Consider the following 22465-nt stretch of genomic DNA (forward strand, 5'->3'; position numbering starts at 1 on the left):
GCAGCCTCTGTGCGGCGGGACGGACCGACGGACGGACGCTCGCCGCCTCGGAGCGCGGGCGCTGCAGACGCCCCAGCCCAGCGCGCCGCTCTCCCCACCCAGCCGCCAAGATGGGGGTAGGTGCCGGGGTCGGGGCGGCCCAGACGGGGTCTGGCGCGGGGGGGCCTGGCTTTGTGGGCTGGGGTCCCCGGGGTCCCGTCCGGCCCTCAGCATCGCCCGCCTGACCTTGTGCGACGGCAACCCGGCTGCGACATCTGCCACCCCCGTCTGTGCCTCCCCTGCCCCGGTGTCCGCCGCCCCCTCCCCTGTCCGGGTGTGCCTGAAACTGCACCCGAGCGTCTGGGGGCGGTGGGGGGCTTGAAGCCCTCACCCCCCAGCCGCCACCCCCTCCCGGCGCCCCCGGCCGGTGGACAGGTCCAGGCGGTGGGGTGGACATCGGATGACCTCTCTTTCTCCTTCCAGGCCTGGGGGCGGGGCGCTCCACCGCAGTGGTCCCTCACCTAGGGGAGCAGGGGGGAGGAGGGGGAGCAGGCAGGGTGCCAGGCTGACTGTGTGCCCCAGGGCCAGGGTAGTGAGGGAACGCGCCTGCCTGCCGTGCCCTTGCCTCCGTGTCCGTGCGTCCTTCTCTGTCTGTGAGTCTCTCCAGCAGATGCCGCCTTCTCCTTCCCTGGTTGACCGCCTGACCCTTGCTGCAGCCCTGGATTTCTCCTTGTGTGTCTTGGGTGGGACCAGGGGTAGGGGTGGAAGATGGGGTGCAGAGAGAGGGTCTGGGTGGGAACCAGAGGGATGGGGAGGAAGATGGCGGAGGAGAGTGCAGATGAGAGTTGAAGGGCCTTGGGATGGAGGTGGGGGTGGGGCTGCAGATCTGTGGGTCGGGGTGGGGGAGGGAGAGGGGACAATGAATTGGGTGGGGGAGGGAACCAGGGCAAGAAGGGGGACTTGGGGTCCAGTGATGGCTTTCGGGTAAGTGGATTGGAGCCGGGAGTGTGGGGAGAGCAAGGATGGATGCTACAATTCCTTAGAGAAGAGGGAAAAGAAATGGGGGCAGGAGGGGAAGCAAAGGATTTGGGTATAGGAGAAAGACAGACTTACAGAAGGATAGGAATGGACAGAGACTGAGGAAAAACACTAACAAGAGACATAGAGACAGAGAGGCAAAGCACAGGCAGAGAGCCAGGGAGAAAGGCAAAATGAGAAACTGAGGCAGATAGAAAGCCCCAAGGAATGAGCTTTTCTATCAGACACCAAAAGCCCACCTGAATGATAGGAAGAAGAGGGGGTCAAGGCAGAGGGACTCAGCCAGCAGCTGAAGGGGGGGCGGGCTGCAGAAATGCAGAACTACACGAGTGAGACAGACATCGGGAGGCGGACAGTGTGGAAAATGGCAAGGAGCTGCAGAGGCGGCCACGGAGACAGGCGCGGCCCCCTCCCTGTGTCAGGCCTCCGACCTGGGAAAGCCTCAGCTCCTACACAGGCACATATGGAACCCCCCTCTCAGGAAGTCTGCTTGCGATAAGGACAAGCAGGAACTAAAGCTCTCCTGCCAGGAACCTGGGCGCCTCTGCCCTCTGCTCTCACCCAAGTGTCAGAACTCAGCCCTCCTCCATGGACCTGAGGATAAAAACTCAGCCCTCCTCCTTCAGATCAGATATCTAGACCCAGGAGAGTCCAGCCCCCAGCTTCCTCCCCCAGCCCCAGGGTTCCAGCCCCCAGTCCTCCTGTCTCTGCATCCAGGGGCCAGCCCCACCTCCAGCTCTCTCCCCACTGTCCCCAGTTACAAGGATGAACAGCTGGCTTCCTCCCCTACTTCTGTCAGACTCACCATCCCCGTCTCTCATCCCTGCCTCCCTGCTCAATTCTCCATCTTGAATTCATGGCATCATTCTGTAAAGATGTGTACCCCAAGTGCCAGAAGCTGACGCCCCCACTCCCAGGCGTAGAGGTCGGGAGGAGGGCCAGCCTCTGAGCCTCTGTGGTTGAGACGCAGTGTCCCTGCAGGGCTGGCCCTGAGCCAAACTCCCATCTGTCCCTCACATCCTCCCTTGGGGCTTCCAGGCCTCCATGGCCAAGTCCCCCACTACACCCCTGAACTCAACCTGGGGTCTGAGGTCAAACAGCAGGCAGCTGGGGCCTCTACAAGGTCATGAGGAGATTAACGTTGAGCCCCGCTGAGCCTCAGATTCCAGCTTGGCCCTGGGCCCGTAGGTCTGTCATCAGCCCTCTACAAGTGCCAGGCCTGTGCCCACCTCTCCTGCCAGCTACAGACTCCCATCTCTCCATCTGCCCAGGCCCCGATGCAGGACATTCAGTCCCTTCCCCTCACACCACGTCCAGTTTAAGGCAGGCCTGAGGCGCTCCTGCTCTTCTGCACTCCAAGAATTCCTATTCTGCCCTGGAGTTGTGCCCAGTCCCTGGCCAAGGCCTCTGTCCCTCCCAGCAGCCCCCAGGAGAGAAGCCATGTCAATAACCAGTCCATCAAGGAACTCCAGACTGGCTGCTTGTACCCAGCATACCATATCCCTCTCCAGACCTTTGTCCCAGCCGTGGCTAACACCCTTTCTGCCAGGCCTGCAGGTCTCCCAAGATCGGATGAGTTTTTTGAATGAGACATCCATGGGGTAGGGAGAAGCCTAGGAAAAGAGCTGGAGCTGGGCTGACAAGATAGGGCCTAAAGCTGGAAGAACAGATAGCCAAGGTGGGCCAGACACAGACAGAGGAAGCTCCCAGACACACAGAACCAGTGAGGGGGGGGATACATACAAACATACATACATACATACATACATACATACATACATACATACATACATGCATACATACATACATGCATAATGGATAGAGATACATTGAGATAGACAGGAAGGAATCTACAAACACATATGGGGTTAGAGATAAGACAAACACACCAAGAGAGATAAAGATACAGATACAAAGGATACACACAGAAAAACAGACAGAGAAGATGGAAAAGACCAAGACAGAGAGACAGAGACACAGAAGAGTGAAAGCCCCAGAGACACACAGACACAAAAAGAAACACAGTTGACAGGAATGAGAGAAAAGAAAATCCCCAAGAGAGACAGACAGATGGACACAGAGAGAAGATGATGACACAGAAGAGAACCAGACAGAGACACCCAGAGCATTAAAAACTGATGACTTGAGAAATGAAGATAGAGACACAGAGACAGAATGTAATAGCCAAAGATGGAAATAAAGAAAACCTTAAAAACAGAAAACCTTGATCCTTAGAGACCAATCTGAGCTCAGTCTCTGGATACCATTTCAGATAACAGAGAGATAAAGAGTCAGAACTCAGCCAGACTGGGGGAGATCCCCCAGAGGCAGGCATAGACAGATTGTCAGATATAAAGAACAGGAAATCACCAAAGAAAGAGACAGAATCTTAGAAGGAGGGAGGGAAGACAGACAGAAAGATGGGCAGAGAAGGGAGGGAAGGGGAGAGAGCCTGGTCAATATGAAGTCATGGAAGAGACACACAGACAAATTGGAGGAAACTGGACATTGAGACAGAGCAAGAGGAAGGACAGAGATACAGGCAGAGTCACACATAGGTAAAAGGAAGAGCCACGGGGAAGAGACTTCCAAGAATACAGGGACAAGGGGACAGGGTAGGCTGTTGGGAGAGGAGGGTTCTAGAAGGTATGGCAGGGACAGCCCTGAGCCAGAGCCAAGAGCTGAAAGGCAGGCTGGGAACCAGGGGGCATGGGGTGGGGCTGGAGGGGCACCGTGTCGCTCTGGAACCCCTTCTCGCCCCGCAGTCTGGTGGCTCTGACAGCTATCGTGTCGCCACCTCGCAGGACAAGAAAGATGACAAGGGCTCGCCCAAAAAGAGTAAGGGCAAGGAGCGCCGGGACCTGGATGATCTCAAGAAGGAGGTGGCGATGGTAGGTGCCACTTCTGTGCCCTCCCCTCCCCCCTCGACAGCAACCCTGCCCTCCCTCCTTCCTTCCCTCCCTCCCTCCCTCCCTGAAAGGCCTCGCTCATGCCCTCCCCAAACTCCTGTTCCTCAGACAGAGCACAAGATGTCGGTGGAAGAGGTCTGCAGGAAGTACAACACGGACTGTGTGCAGGTGAGGAGCTCTGGGTCTGAGGGAGGAGGCTGGCGCCTGGTGTGCTGGTTACCTGAGGTTGATGGTAGCAGTTTGGGGTGCCAGGACTGCTCAGGGAAGGTTCTGTGTCCCCTAGGGTTTGACGCACAGCAAAGCCCAGGAGATCTTAGCTCGGGACGGGCCAAACGCACTCACGCCGCCCCCCACCACTCCCGAGTGGGTCAAGTTCTGCCGCCAGCTCTTCGGGGGTTTCTCCATTCTGCTGTGGATTGGAGCTATCCTCTGTTTCCTGGCCTATGGCATCCAGGCAGGCACCGAAGACGACCCCTCTCGTGACAACGTGAGTGTCCGCTCCCGTGGCCCGTGTACAGACAGATGCACACATCTTTTCCTGTTCCTTTAGAGTTTTCCAAGCCCACGCTCCTCTTTTTAGCATTTGACTTTACACAATTACCTAGAGGAAAACAAGGTCATCGATGAGGAAAGTAGAGGCTCAGAAAGGCCTAAGAGGGGTGGGGAGTTTGGCCTAGTGGTAGAGTGCTTGCCTGAAGCCCTGGGTTTGATTCCTTGGTACCACACACATAGAAAAAGCCGGAAGTGGAGCTGAGGCTCAAGTGGTAGAGCTCTAGCCTTGAGAAAGTCCAAGGACAGTGCTCAGGCCCTGAGCTCAAGCCTAAGATCTGGCAAAAAAAGAAGAAGGAAGGAAGGGAAAAAAAAGGCCTAAGAGGGCTGGTCCTTGGGTGGGGCCGGGGGGTGGGGGTTAGGGGGGAGGCACTGAGTAGTAAAGCCTTTGCTTAGCATTTGTGAGGACCTTAGTTCAAGCCTTAGCACTGGGGAGAAAACAAACAAACATGTTTCTGGGTTTGGTGGTACATGCCTATAATCCCCACCCTTCAGAGGCTGAGATAGGAGGAACGCAAGTTCAAGGCCAGCCTGGATGACATAGCCAAAGCTGTCTCCAAAGCAAACAAATGAACAAAAATAAGCATGAAAGGACAGAAGGCCAGCTGGCCAAGGAGTTCGTCCGAGGTCACACAACAGAGAGATATGCTGTGACCTCAGAAGCTTTGGGGTGACAGCAGGTGATCACAGCGTGACAGATACCCGAGAGATGCGTGACTGTGCCCAGGTAGAGACCCCAACACCTGCTGATGGTGACGGCCTGTGGGCCCGACATAAAGCCACACAGGAGAAACGGGAACCGCAGTTCCGTGACTGTGGGCGCAGCTCACGTATGTGAGTGAATCCAGACCGTCACTCATGCACACAGCCAGGCACGGACACGCACACCCAGACTTTCAGACAAAAGCAGACACGCAGAGCTAATGGTACATACCTACATGCAGACCCACTGCTCCGGAGGCTGAGGCAGGAGGATTTGAAGTGTGAGGCCAGCCTGGGGATACATAGTGGGACTCAAAACTACAAACCAAAACCAACAAGCAAGAGGCCAGCCACTGGTGGCTCACACCTGTCCTCCTGGCTACTCAGGAGGCTGAGATCTGAGGATCATGGTTCAAAGCCAACCCCGGGCAACTGGAGGTGCAGTTCAAAGTGGTAGAGAGCTAACCTTGAGCACAAAAGCTCAGGGACAGTACCCAGGCCCTAAGTTCAAGCCCCAGGACCAACAAATAAAAATTAAACAAAGGAAAGAAGTTCTCGTCCCAAACCACGGACGGAGGGCAGGGCTGGGGCCAGGGCCTGACCGTGGGTGCCTGTGTCCCCACAGCTGTACCTGGGCATTGTGCTGGCAGCTGTGGTGATTATCACCGGCTGCTTTTCCTATTACCAAGAGGCCAAGAGCTCTAAGATCATGGAGTCCTTCAAGAACATGGTTCCCCAGGTGAGGGTGCCCAGCAAGGGGCCAGGAAGGCGGGTGGGCAGGGGTTGTGGGTGGGCAGGGGTTGTGCCCCGTCCGCCCCAGGGCCTGGAGCAGACGTAGAAGGAGCCTCTTCTGTGTGTCTACCCCCCCACCCCCACAGCAAGCCCTTGTGATCCGGGAAGGTGAGAAGATGCAGGTGAACGCCGAGGAGGTGGTGGTCGGCGACCTGGTGGAGATCAAGGGTGGAGACCGAGTCCCAGCTGACCTGCGCATCATCTCAGCCCACGGCTGCAAGGTTCGAGGCCCCTGGGACCCCGGGCCCCCACTCCACCAGGAGTCGGAAACCTCAGCCTCCCTCTGCCTGCAGAGGCAAACCCCAGCTCTCCTCCTTCAAACCCAGTTGTCCAGACCCAGGGTCCAGGCCCAGCCTCCTCCCTCAGACCCAGGGGTCCAGGCCCAGACTCCTTCCTCGGACCCAGGGGTCCAGGCCCAGACTCCTTCCTCGGACCCAGGGGTCCAGGCCCCAGCCTCCTCCCTCAGACCCAGGGTCCAGGCCAAGCCTCCTCCCTCAGACCCAGGGATCCAGACCCCAGCCTCCTCCCTCACACCCAGGGTCCAGGCCCAGCCTCCTCCCTCAGACCCAGGAATCCAGACCCCAGCCTCCTCCCTAAGACCCAGGGATCCAGACCCAGCCTCCTCCCTCAGACCCAGGGATCCAGACCCCAGCCTCCTCCCTCAGACCCAGGGATCCAGACCCAGCCTCCTCCCTCAGACTCAGAACTCCAGACCCCAGCCTCCTCCCTCAGACCTAGGGATCCAGACCCAGCCTCCTCCCTCAGACTCAGAACTCCAGACCCCAGCCTCCTCCCTCGGACCCAGGGGTCCAGGCCCAGCCTCCTCCCTAAGACCCAGGGATCCAGACCCAGCCTTCTCCCTCAGATTCAGAACTCCAGACCCCAGCCTCCTCCCTCGGACCAGGAGTCCAGACCCAGCCTCCTCCCTAAGACCCAGGGATCCAGACCCAGCCTCCTCCCTAAGACCCAGGGATCCAGACCCAGCCTTCTCCCTCAGATTCAGAACTCCAGACCCCAGCCTCCTCCCTCGGACCCAGGGGTCCAGACCCCAGCCTCCTCCCTCGGACCCAGGGGTCCAGACCCCAGCCTCCTCCCTCGGACCCAGGGATCCAGACCCATTCTTCTCCCTCAGACTCAGAACTCCAGACCCCAGCCTCCTCCTTCAGACCCAGGGGTCCAGACCCCAGCCTCCTCCCTCGGACCCAGGGGTTCAGACCCAGCCTCCTCCCTCAGACCCAGGGATCCAGACCCATTCTCCTCCATCAGACTCAGAACTCCAGACCCCAGCCTCCTCCCTCACACCCAGGGGTCCAGGCCCAGCCTCCTCCCTCGAACCCAGGGGTCCAGGCCCAGCCTCCTCCCTCGGACTCAGAACTCCAGACCCCAGCCTCCTCCCTCAGACCCAGGGGTCCAGACCCCAGCCTCCTCCCTCGGACCCAGGGGTCCAGACCCCAGCCTCCTCCCTCGGACCCAGGGGTCTAGACCCAGCCTCCTCCCTCGGACCCAGGGATCCAGACCCATTCTCCTCCATCAGACTCAGAACTCCAGACCCCAGCCTCCTCCTTCGGACCCAGGGGTCCAGACCCAGCCTCCTCCCTCAGACCCAGGGATCCAGACCCATTCTCCTCCATCAGACTCAGAACTCCAGACCCCAGCCTCCTCCCTCAGACCCAGGGATCCAGACCCAGCCTCCTCCCTCAGACTCAGAACTCCAGACCCCAGCCTCCTCCCTCACACCCAGGGGTCCAGGCCCAGCCTCCTCCCTCGAACCCAGGGGTCCAGGCCCAGCCTCCTCCCTCGGACTCAGAACTCCAGACCCCAGCCTCCTCCCTCAGACCCAGGGGTCCAGACCCCAGCCTCCTCCCTCGGACCCAGGGGTCCAGACCCCAGCCTCCTCCCTCGGACCCAGGGGTCTAGACCCCAGCCTCCTCCCTCGGACCCAGGGATCCAGACCCATTCTCCTCCATCAGACTCAGAACTCCAGACCCCAGCCTCCTCCTTCAGACCCAGGGGTCCAGACCCCAGCCTCCTCCCTCGGACCCAGGGGTTCAGACCCAGCCTCCTCCCTCAGACCCAGGGATCCAGACCCATTCTCCTCCATCAGACTCAGAACTCCAGACCCCAGCCTCCTCCCTCAGACCCAGGGATCCAGACCCAGCCTCCTCCCTCAGACTCAGAACTCCAGACCCCAGCCTCCTCCCTCACACCCAGGGGTCCAGGCCCAGCCTCCTCCCTCAGACCCAGGGGTCCAGACCCCAGCCTCCTCCCTTGGACCCAGGGGTCCAGACCCCAGCCTCCTCCCTCGGACCCAGGGGTCTAGACCCATTCTCCTCCCTCGGACTCAGAACTCCAGACCCCAGCCTCCTCCTTCGGACCCAGGGGTCCAGACCCAGCCTCCTCCCTCAGACCCAGGGATCCAGACCCATTCTCCTCCATCAGACTCAGAACTCCAGACCCCAGCCTCCTCCCTCAGACCCAGGGATCCAGACCCAGCCTCCTCCCTCAGACTCAGAACTCCAGACCCCAGCCTCCTCCCTCACACCCAGGGGTCCAGGCCCAGCCTCCTCCCTCGAACCCAGGGGTCCAGGCCCAGCCTCCTCCCTCGGACTCAGAACTCCAGACCCCAGCCTCCTCCCTCGGACCCAGGGGTCCAGACCCCAGCCTCCTCCCTCACACCCAGGGGTCCAGGCCCAGCCTCCTCCCTCAGACCCAGGGTCCAGACTCTAGTCCCTCCTCTTTCAAACTCAGGAGTCTGGACCCTCAGCCTCCTCCCTCTGGTCAGGGGTCCATCCAGGCCTCCTCTTCAACCCACAGAAACCTTCATTGACCTTCAGTTTGGGCCCAAAGTCCAGGGCCCTTCCCCGCTTTCAGGAGCCCTGCCTCTGCCCCCTCCCAGGTGCCGCCTGCCCCCCCTCTAGATCCCCAGGCCTCATGTGCCCTGGACTCTGCCCTCTGTGCTGAGCCCGCGTCTTGTCCACTCCCAGGTTGACAACTCGTCCCTGACCGGCGAATCCGAACCCCAGACCCGCTCTCCGGACTGCACCCACGACAACCCTCTGGAGACTCGCAACATCACCTTCTTTTCCACCAACTGCGTGGAGGGTGAGGGCTGCTGGGCACGGGCGAAGGCTGCACCCTGGAGCCCCCATGGCTCCCCGGGAAGCCTCCTGAGTCCTCTCTCCCACAGGCACCGCCCGGGGAGTGGTGGTGGCCACAGGTGACCGAACTGTCATGGGCCGCATCGCCACCCTGGCCTCAGGCCTGGAGGTGGGCAAAACGCCCATCGCCATCGAGATCGAACACTTCATCCAGCTCATCACCGGCGTGGCTGTCTTCCTGGGCGTCTCCTTCTTCATCCTCTCCCTCATCCTTGGCTACACCTGGCTTGAGGCTGTCATCTTCCTCATCGGAATCATTGTGGCCAATGTCCCAGAGGGCCTGCTAGCCACTGTCACCGTAAGCCTGGGGCCTTAGGTCTGAGGGAGGAGGCTGGGCCTGGACCCCTAGGTCCGAGGGAGGAGGGTGGGTCTGGACCTCTGGGTCTGAGTGAGAAGGCTCAGTTCTGGACCCCTGGGTCTGAGGAAGGAGAGCTAGCACCTAAGCCCTAGGTGTCAGAAGGCCTTGGTTTTTTTTACCATGCCAACCTGCATCCACAGCCTGCATGTACGATTGAACATGCCAGCACAATGGGAAACAGTCAGCTGGCGGGCGCTGCCCGGAGCCTGCCTGACTCCGAGGGCTCCATCGGAGCTTGCTGTGGTCACGCTGCCTGCTGCCTTTACCTTGGCGCCCCTGCCACCTGCCCCTCACCTGCCCATGCCTGTCGTCCAGGTGTGTCTGACACTGACTGCCAAGCGCATGGCTCGCAAGAACTGCCTGGTGAAGAACCTGGAGGCTGTGGAGACCCTGGGCTCCACGTCCACCATCTGCTCGGACAAGACAGGGACCCTCACCCAGAACCGCATGACGGTCGCACACATGTGGTTCGATAACCAGATCCACGAGGCAGACACCACGGAGGACCAGTCAGGTGGGTGCGGGCCCAGGGTGGACCCTGTGGGCCGCCTGTCCCCCGGGCCTCTCTCACACTCAGCCCTGCCTCCCGCAGGGACCTCCTTTGACAAGAGCTCGCACACCTGGGTGGCTTTGTCCCACATCGCCGGACTCTGCAACCGGGCTGTCTTCAAGGGCGGCCAGGACAATATTCCAGTGCTCAAGGTGGGTGTAGCACCCCCCCCGCCCTGCACCCCACCTGTGTCCTCCCTCCCCTGACTGGACCCCGTTCTCCACTACAGAGGGACGTGGCCGGGGATGCCAGCGAGTCCGCCCTGCTCAAGTGCATCGAGCTGTCCTCGGGCTCCGTGAAGCTGATGCGCGAACGGAACAAGAAAGTGGCCGAGATTCCTTTCAACTCCACCAATAAATACCAGGTATTTACTCAGTGCCAGGGCGGCAGCCAGAACCCCGGCTTCTCCGTGATGCCTGGACAGGCAGTCAGCCCGACCCCATTGCTCTCCTGCAGGACGTTCATCTTCTCAGAGCCTCAGTCTCTACATCTGTAGAATGGGAATGCCCCACCCCTAAAGGAGAAACTTGCATTGATCAGATTCGAGCTGTAGTAATGAGTGAGATGGTTAAGCCGCTCCTCTCTGGAATAGACAGCCTAACCCTAGGAAGAGACAGTGATGAAGGATGAGGACAGGCCATATAGGGGAGGCCTGCAGGTGCCTGAGGTAGAGTGACTGGGCAGCAAGGGTCATATGCAAAGGCCCTAGGGCAGAAGTGCAGAGTGTCTGAACTGTAGGCAGCGTGTTGGAAGGTAAAGGCGCAGTGCATGCTAGGTCAGAACCCGTGCCACCTTGCAGCTGTGGAGAGGGCCTGGCTGTGACTCACAGAGAGATCTGAGTCATGAGAGGTCGCTGAGCAGAGAGACAGGACTTGACTCACTTCTTGAATGGGGCGATAAAATGTACACACAGCGATCATCTTCATTAACTATGTGATCCAACCGTTGCAGCGCATTCACAGGTACATGCAACCACCCACCTAGTACACTGAGTATTTTTATCACCTCAAAAAGAAATCCTAAGTCCAGTGCTAGTGGCTCACGCCTGTAATCCTAGCTACTTAGGAGACTGAGATCTGAGGATCAAGGTTCAAAGCCAGCCCAGGCACAAAAGGACCTGAGACTCTTATCTCCAATTGACCTCTAGAAAACGGGAAGTGGGGCTTGGCTCAAGGGTAGAGTGGTAGCCTTGAGCTGAAGAGCTCAGGGACCAAACCGAGTTCAAGCCCCATGACTCCCCCCTCCCCCAACACAAAAAAAAGCTGGCAGTGGCGCTAGCCATAAGGAAAAAGGAGCTCAGGGACAGCACTCAGGCCCAGAGTTTAAGCCCCAGGACCAGCAAAGAAAGAAAGGGGGGGGGAAAAAGGAAGAGGGCCGGGAGTTTGGCCTAGTGGTGGAGCACTTGCCTAGCATTTACAAAGACCCGGGTTCGATTCCTCAGTACCACATACATAGAAAAAGCTGGAAGTGGTGCTATAGCTCAGGTGGTAGAACTCTAGCCTTGAGAGAACGGCCAAAGACAGTGCTCAGGCTCTCAACTCAAGCCCAGGACTGAAAAAAAAGAAAAAAGAAATTCTCCACCCCCTACCCATTAACCACCCCATGCCCCTCCACCCATGTACCAGCCTGCGCAAGTTCTAACTTACGTTCCGTCTCTGTGGACTTGGACATTTCATAACGTTTAGAATCATGAGCCGGGTGCTGGTAGCTCATACCTAGCATCCTACTCAGGAGTCTGAGATCTGAGGATCGAAATCCAAAGCTCCACGCAGGAACATCTGTGAGACTTTTTATTTGTCCTGAACCAGGACTTGAACTCAATGTTTGATGCTTTTCCTCACTGGCTGGCACTGTACCAAATGAGCCATGCCTCTAATCTGCCCCCCAACACCCCTTGATATTTATTCTTGCCAGTCCTGGGGCTTGAACTCAGGGCCTGGGCCCTGTCCTTGTGCTTTCTCAAGGCTAGTGCTCTACCACTTGAGCCACAGCACCACTTCTAGCCTTTTCTGTGTATGTGGTACTGAGGAATAGAACCCAGGGCTTCGTGTATGCTAGGCAAGCACCCTACCACTAGGCCACACCATACTCCTGGTCCCTGCTAGACTCTTATCTCTAACAAACTACCAAAAATCTAGACGGAAACTTGTGGCTCAAATGGTAGAGCACTAGCCTTGAGCAAATAAAGCTCAAGGACAATGCCTAGACCTGAGTTCAACACACACACACACACACACGAGGGGCTGGATTCTAGGTGCACTTCAGATCTGGCAGAGATGGGGCACATGGCTGACTGGGACTCTGTGCGGCACACAGATGACAGATGGAGAGATAGCAATGATGGCAGAGAAACCCCAAGAAACCCATAAAAACCTCCAGGGCGGGGCCGGGAGTTTGGCCTAGTGGTTAAAGTGCTTGCCTAGCATGCACGAAGACCCGGGTTCAATTCCTTGGTACCACATATACAGAAAAAACCGGAAGTGGTGCTGAGGCTCAAGTGGTAGAGCTCTAGCCTTGAGAAAGTCCAAGGACAGTGCTCAGGCCCTGAGCTCAAGCCCAGGACTGGCAAAAAACAAAAAACAAAAAACCTCCAGGGCGCCCGGTCCCTGTGTGGCTCAGACGCCTCTGTTGTGTTGCAGCTCTCCATCCATGAAACCGAGGACCCCAATGATAACCGATACCTGCTGGTGATGAAGGGCGCCCCTGAACGCATCCTGGACCGCTGTGCCACCATCCTCCTACAGGGCAAAGAGCAGCCTCTGGACGAGGAGATGAAGGAGGCCTTCCAGAACGCCTACCTGGAGCTCGGCGGCCTGGGCGAGCGCGTGCTTGGTAGGCACTGCAGGGAGAAAGCGGTGCAGATGCAGGGGCCAGGCCAGCTCTGGGGGCTCCTTGGAACACACAGGGGTGTAATGCTATCCCAGGCTTGGTCAGAACAAGGTCTCCAAGAATATACTATGACATAGCTACTTAAGAGGCTGAGATCTAAGGATCGTGGTTCAAAGCCAGCCTAGGCAGAAAAGTTTATGAGACTTTTTTTCCGATGACCCATAAAAAACTGAAACTGTAAACTGGGCTTGGTGGCTCACATCTGTAATCCTAGGCAGAGATCTGAGAATTGCAGTTCAAAGCCATCGGCAGGCACGGGCACTAAAGAACCGAGACTCTTATCTCCAATTAATCACTAGAAAATGGGACGTGGGGCTTGGCTCAAGGGTAGGGTGGTAGCCTTGAGCTGAAGAGCTCAGGGACAGTGCCCAGGCCTAGATTTCAAGACCCACAACTGACAAAAAAACAAGCTGGAAGTGAAGGTAGAGCACTAGCCTTGAGAAAAAGGAACAGCCAGGGGCAGTGCCAGGCCTTGAGGTCAAGTGTCCCTGGAGAAAGGGAGAGAGAGTTCCTGCCATAACACTATGAATGAATAGATTAATTAATGAACACATGAGTAGCTGAATAAATGGATGGCTCAGAACAGGGTCTCCCAAAATGTGCCATGGAGGGCTGGAAGGATGAGTGAAACATGAACTCACAGACTGTATAATGTATGGATGAAGAGAATAGGGCTTCCCAGAACATACCATGAATGGAAGGATGAGTGAATGAATGAATGGAACAGGGCCTCTCATAATGCACATGGATGGATGGGTGGGTGGATGGATGGATGGGTGGATGGATGGATGGATGGTTGGGTGGGTAGATGGATGGATGGGTGGGTGGATGGATGGATGGATGGGTAGATGGGTGGGTGGATGGATGGGTGGGTGGGTGGATGGATGGATGGATGGGTAGCTGGGTGGATGGATGGGGGGGTGAGTGGGTGGGTGGATGGGTGGATGAATGGATGGGTGGGTGGATGGGTGGATGAATGGGTGGGTGGGTGGATGAATAGGTGGGTGAGTGGATGGATGGATGGGTGGGTGGGTGGATGGGTGGATGAATGGGTGGGTGGATGAATGGGTGGGTGAGTGGATGGATGGGTGGATGGATGGATGGGTGGATGGATGGATGGGGATGGATGGATGATGAGGGGAACATGAATGTCCCCAGTGGGCTGTGTGGGGACCCTGCCCGCTAGGAATCCAGATCACTAGATGTTGTGGGGTACAAACGTGCTGGAGGACTTAGGGCTGCAGACCTCATGTACCCTCACCTCGTCCCTGCCACCAAGGTTTCTGCCATTACTACCTGCCCGAAGAGCAGTTCCCCAAGGGCTTCGCCTTCGACTGTGACGACGTGAACTTCACCACAGACAACCTCTGCTTCGTGGGCCTCATGTCTATGATCGACCCTCCCCGAGCAGCCGTCCCTGACGCCGTGGGCAAGTGCAGAAGCGCAGGCATAAAGGTGTGGCCTGGGCGGGGTGGGGCAGCTGGGAGGTGGGGCCTGGGACCAGCACATGAGGCCGGGCTGTCCCTAAATCACCACCTCTGCAGGTGATCATGGTCACCGGCGATCACCCCATCACAGCCAAGGCCATCGCAAAGGGCGTGGGCATCATCTCCGAGGGCAATGAGACAGTGGAGGACATCGCCGCCCGACTGAACATCCCTGTTAGCCAGGTCAACCCACGGTGAGAGGCACCCCATCCCGCCATCTCCACGACCTGCTGCCACGGGGGTCAGCAAGGTGGGGGGGGCACATCCCAGCATTGCCACACACCCCTGCGCACGCAGGGCAACTCGTTTCGTCTCCCCAGGCCTCAGTTCCTGCCTCGTTAAGACAACTATGAGAAAGACGGTGCCTGTGGCTCACGCCTGCAATCCCGGGGCCCCGATCTGACGATGGAGATTTGAAAGCAGTCTGGGCAGGCTCTTCTCTCCCATCATCCACCCCCCAAAATGCCAGAAGCAGAGCTCTGGCTCTGAGAGCAAAAGCTAAGGGACTGTGCCCAGGCCCTGAGTTCAAGCCCCAATACTACACACACACACACACACACACACACACACACACACACACACACACACACAGCTACTAGGCCAGGGGGAAGTTGAAGCTCAATGGTGGAGCCTTTTGCCTACATGCACAAAGCCCTGGGTCTGATCCCCAGAATTGCCAAGCAAATAAAATATAAAGCCAAGCCGGGTGAGGTGGCTCACGCCTGTCATCCTAGCTACTCAGGAGGCTGAGATCTGACGATTAAGGTTCAAAGCCACCCCAGGCACAAAAGGACCTGAGACTCCAATTAACCTCTAGAAAATGAGAAGTGGGGCTTGGCTCAAGGGTAGGGTGGGAGCCTTGAGCTGAAGAGGTCAGGGACAGCGCCCAGGCTGAGTCTAAGCCCCATGACACCCCCCAAAAAATTAATAATAAAAAATAAAGCCTGTATTTCTGTGCCCCCCCTCATCTCCCCCCAAGACAGATAAATCAACAACTTTTTTTTTTTTTTGCCAGTCCTGGGCATGAGCTCAGGGCCTGAGCACTGTCCTTGGACTGTCTCAAGGCTAGAGCTCTACCACTTGAGAGTCAGCACCACTTCTGGCTTTTTTCTATGTATGTGGTACTGAGGAATTGAACCCTGGTCTTCGTGCATGCTAGGCAAGCACTTTAACCACTAGGCTAAACCCCCAGCCCACAAACAAAATCTTTTTAAAAATGAAATATATCTAAAGCCATGCTGGCCAGGAGTGTGACCCAGTGGTGGAGTGCCTGCCTAACACACACAAAGTTCTGGGTTTGAATCCTTGATACCATATACACAGAAAAGGCCAAAAGTGGTGCTGTGACCCAAGTGGTTCAATGCTAGCCTTGAGAAAGCCCAAGGACTGTGCTCAGGCCCTGAGTTCAAGCCCTAGGACTGGAAGTAATAACAACAAACAACAAAGTCAGGCACGGTGGTACACATCTGCAGCCCCAGCAGTTGGGAGACCGAGGCAGGAGAATCATGGGTTCAAGGACAGCTAGGGCTACGTCGTGGCACCCTGTCTCAGAACATCAAGAACTGGAATGTAGCTTAGTGGCAGTGCTTGTCTACTATGTGCAGGGCTGTTTGAGGGCCTATTAACAATTGCTGTATCATAGTGAGGCCCCCTCACTTTTTTCCTGTCCCTCCCTCCCTCCCTCTCCTCTGTCTTGTTCTTTTTTCTTTTTTGCTCCTGGGGCCTACGTGCTGTGCTTGGTCTCTTGGTCAAGGCTAGTACTCTACCACTTTGAGCCACTTTTGAGTTCCACTTCCAGTTTTTGAATGGTTAATTAGATAAGAGTCTCGTGGACACTTTCCCGCCTGGGCAGGCTTTGAACCAGAATCCTCAGATCTCAGTCTCTTTTTTCTTTTTGATCAGTTGTGGGGTTTGAGCTCAGGGCCTCGGCATTGTCCTTGAGCCTCTTTGGTGCTCATGGGTAGCACTTGAGCCACAGCACCGCTTCCAGTTTTTGAGAGGTTCACTGGAGATAAGAGTCTCGGGGGCATGTTTCTGCCCCATCGCTCTGTACCTGTGTCCCTCAGTCCTTCCTGAGGTTAGTTCTCCCTCCTCCGCTGGCCTTCCATCCGGGTCTCCGGCACGCCCGTCTCCATGTCCTCACCCTGACCTTGGCCACTGATTCTTTTTTCTCTCCTCAGGGACGCCAAGGCCTGTGTGATCCACGGCACCGACCTCAAGGACTTCACGTCGGAGCAGATCGACGAGGTCCTGCAGAACCACACGGAGATTGTCTTCGCCCGGACCTCCCCCCAGCAGAAGCTCATCATTGTGGAGGGCTGCCAGCGACAGGTGCACCTGCGCGGACTCCCCACCCAGGGAGACCCCTGGGTCTGAGGGAGGAAGCTGGAGCCTGGACTTGTGGTCTTCTCTCTCTCCCTCTAGGGAGCCATCGTGGCTGTGACTGGCGATGGTGTGAACGACTCCCCTGCTCTGAAGAAGGCCGACATTGGGGTAGCCATGGGCATTGCCGGCTCTGACGTGTCCAAGCAGGCAGCAGACATGATTCTACTGGACGACAACTTTGCATCCATTGTCACAGGAGTGGAGGAGGGTAAGCTAGGGCTGGCGATTTGAAGTTGTGGGTGGGGGTCGTCGGGCTGCCCGAGGCCTGGGCAGGATGAAGGGGGAGTCGTGTCAGGCCTGCTGCAGGGCTCCAGGCACCTGCTGGGCCCTGGTGGGTGCTGGGCTCCCCCTCTCATTCTTCCTTGCTGTCAGGGTCACTGTGAGGGTGCTCGAAACATCTGTAGTTTTTAAGTGCAACCCCCAGGAAGCAAAGGATTCTGGGAAGTTCAGGAAGCCCCTCTCCAAGCGCGAGTCGTGGGAACTTTCTGGAGAGGACAGGGCCAGCTGTGGCTAAGGCAGTGGGCCATAGTCACTGCGATGGTGGACAGGAGGCATGGGGTGGGGTGGTATGAGAGGCGGGCGTGTGGCCAGCTGGTGCTGAGGCTGAAGGAGAACTCTGAGGCTCTCCTTCCTGGTGGCCATGGGAGATGGAGCCTCTGAGTCACATTTTATTTGAGTCCCGTCGTGGAAGTGATTCATGTTAATTATAAGAAAATGCAGAGATGCACAAAACTTAGAATCACCCATCACCTCACCATCCACAAATAAATACTTCTTGTGCATTGGCGATTCCCTCCCCACTTAAAATGTGACTTCTGTTTAAAAACAAAAATCCAGCCAGGAGTTTGGCCTAGTGGTAGAGTGCTTGCCTAGCATGCACGAAGACCTGGGTTCCATTCCTGGTACCACATACACAGAAAAAGTAGCAAGTGGTGCTGTGGCTCCAGTGGTAGAGCTCTAGCCTTGAGAAAGTCCAAAGACAGTGCTCAGGCCCTGAGTTCAAGCCCAGGACTGGCAATAAAAAAAATTAAAAATTAAAGAAAGAAAGAAATCCTCACGCCTGTCATCCTAGCTACTCAGGAGGCTGAGATCTGAGGATCCCGGCCCAGAAGGAAAGAACGAAAGACTCTTACGTCTAATTACCTACCAAAAAGCTGGAAGTGGAGCTGGGACTCCAGTGGTAGAACACTCACCTTGAGGAAACAAAACAAAGAGCTGGGGGGGGGCAGCACCCAGACCCCAGGCCCAGAGAGTCAGGAAATAGGGCTCACTGGACGCGCACCATGCTCTGAGCCTCCTCCACCCTTGCAGGTCGCCTGATCTTTGACAATCTGAAGAAGTCCATCGCCTACACCCTGACCAGCAACATCCCCGAAATCACGCCCTTCCTCCTCTTCATCATGGCCAACATCCCCCTGCCCCTGGGCACCATCACCATCCTCTGCATCGACTTGGGCACTGACATGGTGAGCCCTGGCATCCCCCCTGCCACCCTGAGTCTGGGAGCGGGGCCGGGTCCCTCCTTGCCACTCAGCTAGCCCCGCCCCCCAGGTCCCCGCCATCTCATTGGCCTACGAGGCTGCGGAGAGTGACATCATGAAGAGACAGCCCCGGAACCCACGGACCGACAAGCTGGTCAATGAGAGACTCATCAGCATGGCCTATGGGCAGATCGGTGAGAGGACCCGCCGACCCCACGGGGTGGGACCAGCCTCTGAGATTTCCCCCAGTCTCTCCAGCTTCTTCTCCCTCCACTCCGGGGCTGGAGATCTCATGTGCAAAGCCCTCCCTAGAGGTACAGACCAGCCGTCCCCACAGCGGAGGCTGAGTGGGGTCTGACACACACCACCCCGGAGTCCTGCAGGATTGTTCTGTGTTTCCACGGTGGGGGCAGGTGGCCGAGGGATTCCAGCGTCAACATCCAGGAGCGCCCCTTCTCTGGGGCGCCCCTCAGGGACTTGCCCCATGACACAGCTTGAGCGAAAGGACTGAGGTAGCCCATGAGCCACTGTGACAAGCTCAAGTGGCCTCAGGAGCCGGGTGCCAGTGGCACACACCTGTAATCTCAACTCAGGAGGCTGAGCTCCGAGCGGCCCTGTTTGGAGCTAGCCCGGGCAGGAAAGTCCTTGAGATTCTATCTCCAATTAAAGGAGGAAGGGGAGGTACGGTTCAAGTTCAAGTGGTAGAGCACCAGCCTTGAGTGAAAAAAAGCTACAGGACATGGGCCGGGAGTTTTGCCTAGTGGTAGAGTGCTTACCTAGCATGCACGAAGATCCGGGTTCAATTCTTTGGTACCACATACATAGAAAAAAGCCAGAAGTGGTGCTGAGGCTCAAGTGGTAGAGCTCTAGCCTTGAGAAAGTCCAAGGACAGTGCTCAGGCCCTGAGCTCAAGCCCAGGACTGGCAAAAAAAAAAAAAAAAAGGCTACAGGACAACAGTGCGCACGCACACACACACACACACACACACACACACACACACACACACACGGGCCCTCAGGGGAGCCCTAGGCCTGCTGCTGGCTCCCCTGTAAGCCCTTCCTTGGCTCCCTGCCTCTTCCAGGGATGATCCAGGCTCTTGGCGGCTTCTTCTCCTACTTTGTGATCCTGGCAGAAAATGGCTTCTTGCCTGGTAACCTGGTGGGCATCCGGCTGAACTGGGATGACCGGACCGTCAACGACCTGGAGGACAGCTATGGGCAGCAGTGGGTAAGCGAACCAGGCAGCCAGCCCTGGCATGGCTACCTCCATCCCACGCCTGCAGCCTGGTCCAGTCCCTCGTCCTCCTGGGACTCTGCCAGTCCTGGCAGGGATTAAGTGTGCCCAGAGGTGGCTCCGCCTCTTGTCACTCAGTCCATATGTGCTGGCCCCGCCCTCTCGTTGCCCCTCCCCTGTGCTCTGGCCCCGCCCCCTTTGTTGCTCCACCCCTCTGCGCTGACCCCACCCCCTCATTCCTCCCTTAGACCTATGAGCAGAGGAAGGTGGTGGAGTTCACGTGCCACACAGCTTTCTTCGTGAGCATCGTGGTTGTCCAGTGGGCCGATCTGATTATCTGCAAGACCCGAAGGAACTCCGTCTTCCAGCAGGGCATGAAGTGAGACCTGACGGTGTCCTTCCCCACATGCGCTGAGCTGCTTTATTTCCTGTGTCTTCCTTCGGTCTGTCTCTGCGTGGAATGGAGGCAGGCCCAAGACCACGAGCCTCCTATTTACACGTCCTGAGACAGGCGGACGCTGCCATGCTCTGCTGTTGAGTGAGACAGGGTGGGAGGAGTGAAGGTCTCCGCCAGTTTTGTTGGGCTGGCCTCCAGCCAAGAGCCTCCTCCCCACTCCTCGGCAGAGCTAGGATTACAGCAGGCAGGCATGCCCCGCCCCGCCACCCCTGGCTGCTTTTCCTGACCCTCGTCGTGGTCACCATCCCTCCATGTCTGGCATCTCTTTGCCTCTGGGGGAAGGGGGTGCCGGGTATGGGGGCCCCCGGGCCCAGCTCTGCCTTGTCTGTGCCTCTAGGAACAAGATCCTGATCTTCGGCCTATTTGAGGAGACAGCCCTGGCTGCCTTCCTGTCCTACTGCCCTGGCATGGACGTGGCCCTCCGCATGTACCCTCTCAAGTGAGTGCCCCGACGCCCCCAGGGTTCCCAGCCCTTGCGCCCCTCCCTCCACAATGCCTTCCCTGGATAGAGGGGCGGGGGTGGTGGTCATAGGCTGAGCCCAGGAGACCCCAGGCCTCAGCCCCACCTCTCCCGGTTTCTCTCTGGCTGTCCCCCATTGACATCCCGGCTCTGAGGCCACATCCAGGGCAAAGGCCCCCCTGTGTGGCATAGGCGATGCGGGGAGCTTGCCTCCTCCTCCTGCTCCCCCGGGGCCATGTGTCCTGTCCCCTCTGAGCCTCTTTCTCCCCTCTGCAGGCCCAGCTGGTGGTTCTGTGCCTTCCCCTACAGTTTCCTCATCTTCGTCTACGACGAAATCCGCAAACTCATCCTGCGCAGGAACCCCGGGGGTGAGGGCTGGGAAGGGGAGACCCACGGGCCACTCAGCCCACGCCACCCTGTGCCGCCCCCTGTCCCTCCTCGTCCTTCCCCCTTTGAGTTCTGTCTCCTCCAGCGGAGGCCTCCTCTTCCTCCTCCTGTCCTTCCAACTGGGTCTGTCCCTTTTGATCTCTTTGACACTGTCGGGGTAGCCCCGCCCCCAGCTTGTACCTCTCCCGTGGTCTGTCTCCTGTCTCTCACTCCATCTTTCTCTCATTCCTCTTTCCAGGTTGGGTGGAGAAAGAAACCTACTACTGACCTCAGTCCCACCACGTCACCCGCCTCTTCCCTGTCCCCAAGCCCAGGACAGTCCCCTTCTGGTCCCCCCATTTTGTATACTGGGGGAGGGCCCCAGTGGCCCCCACCTTGGCTCTCATCCCTCCTTTACCTCCTTCTGGCTGGCTTCTCCTCCCCCCACCCCAGCCCTTGCCTCTCTTCTCCCTCTCTTTTCTGTGTTTCTCTGCCTCTCCCCCCAATCTCTTCCTTCCCCTCACAGCCCCCTCCCTGGGCTCTTTTTTACTCCTCAGCCCCAAACCCCCAGGCTGACGCCATCTCTGGTTCTGGACAATTATCAAATATATCCGTGGGAAGAGAGAAGCGTGTGTATGTGTGTGTCGTGCTTGAGTCGTGGCCAGGGCTGTGGGCGCTCGGTGTCCCCTGCGTGATACAGGATAGTCGAGTGACTCATGAGAACCCACTTTAGCATGGCCCCATCTTAGGAGTCATCAGAGTCCTGGAGTTTTCACTTCTACAGAACTTGCAATTCACCAAGTGATGGGCTTATGGGATGAGCACAGAGGGGGGAGACTGGGATTTGGGGTGGCAGAGGGGATCCCCTCCTACGCAGCAGACCCCTGGAAGCCCTTTTAGTACTGTGCCTGTCCTGTCCTGGCTCCTTGACTGCTCATGGTCACTCAATGACAAATCTGCCCTTGGCTGAGGCTATCCGAGATCAGACTTTCCCACCGAGACACACACAGGATACAGGTCGGGGTTGTGAAAGTTATATCCATGGCTGGGGATAGAGTGGTTATTTGGAGATAAGAGTGAATCACTGCCCCCCAGCTTGTATTTGTTCTTTGTTCCAACATTTTGGCAGTCCTGGGATTTGAACTTAAGGCTTGCCCGTGTACTCTTGCACTTCAGCCCTTAGCCCCCCCTTTTTTTTTCTTCTTCCTTTAGTTTGTTTTAGATGAGGTCTTGCACTTTTACTTGGACCACACTCCTACTAGTTCTGCCTCCCTGGCAGCTGGTATTACAGGCATACCCCATCGTGCATGCCTAGCTTTAGGCCGTTGAGTCCTAATGGAAACTGTGAGAACCAAGGTTCTAGTAGTTGTAGCATTTATATCCAGCAATGCATCGAAGTCCCCCGTGGCTGCCCCTCTCTGCCACCACTCAGTATTGCCAAGCCTTTTAATCTTAGCCATTCGGGTGGGCAGCTAAGACCTTGAGGCTGCCCTTCTCACATAGCCGGGGTAGACAGCGGATGAAGGGACCCAGGCTTGCCTGATGCCCCAGTGCAGGAATATGAGTAGCTGAGACACTCCAGGCTGCCAGGGGTAGCCAGTGTGTGTGCCAGTGCATGTGTGTGCATGTGTGTATGTGTGTGTGTCCCAGTGTATAAGACACCAGATAACC

At 57.3% G+C, this 22465-nt stretch overlaps 1 protein-coding gene across 1 annotated transcript; it reads left to right on the forward strand.

Moving 5' to 3' along the window:
• Window positions 1-21180, forward strand: Atp1a3 (ATPase Na+/K+ transporting subunit alpha 3). The gene is made up of 23 exons (XM_090322828.1): window positions 1-116; window positions 3822-3908; window positions 4035-4094; window positions 4210-4413; window positions 5803-5916; window positions 6056-6190; window positions 8954-9071; window positions 9157-9425; window positions 9801-9999; window positions 10078-10187; window positions 10265-10399; window positions 12675-12867; window positions 14204-14379; window positions 14469-14605; window positions 16592-16742; window positions 16836-17004; window positions 18108-18262; window positions 18348-18471; window positions 19360-19505; window positions 19760-19890; window positions 20306-20407; window positions 20705-20796; window positions 21054-21180. The coding sequence occupies exons 1-23, from the start codon at window positions 111-113 to the stop codon at window positions 21080-21082; spliced, it is 3042 nt and encodes a 1013-aa protein (XP_090178954.1). The 5' UTR covers window positions 1-110; the 3' UTR covers window positions 21083-21180.
• Window positions 21181-22465: the final 1285 nt, after the last annotated feature.

This window comes from Megascapheus bottae, chromosome 31, assembly GCF_031878675.1.
Source record: "Megascapheus bottae isolate mThoBot1 chromosome 31, mThoBot2.hap1, whole genome shotgun sequence".
Taxonomy (NCBI): Eukaryota; Metazoa; Chordata; class Mammalia; order Rodentia; family Geomyidae; genus Megascapheus; species Megascapheus bottae.

Excerpts from the sequence above, each read along its gene's own strand:
- Atp1a3 (XM_090322828.1), top strand. Across the intron at positions 10,000-10,077 it reads CACCACGGAGGACCAGTCAG|GGACCTCCTTTGACAAGAGC; the intron begins GTGGGTGCGGGC and ends TGCCTCCCGCAG. Across the intron at positions 14,380-14,468 it reads GCAGAAGCGCAGGCATAAAG|GTGATCATGGTCACCGGCGA; the intron begins GTGTGGCCTGGG and ends CCACCTCTGCAG.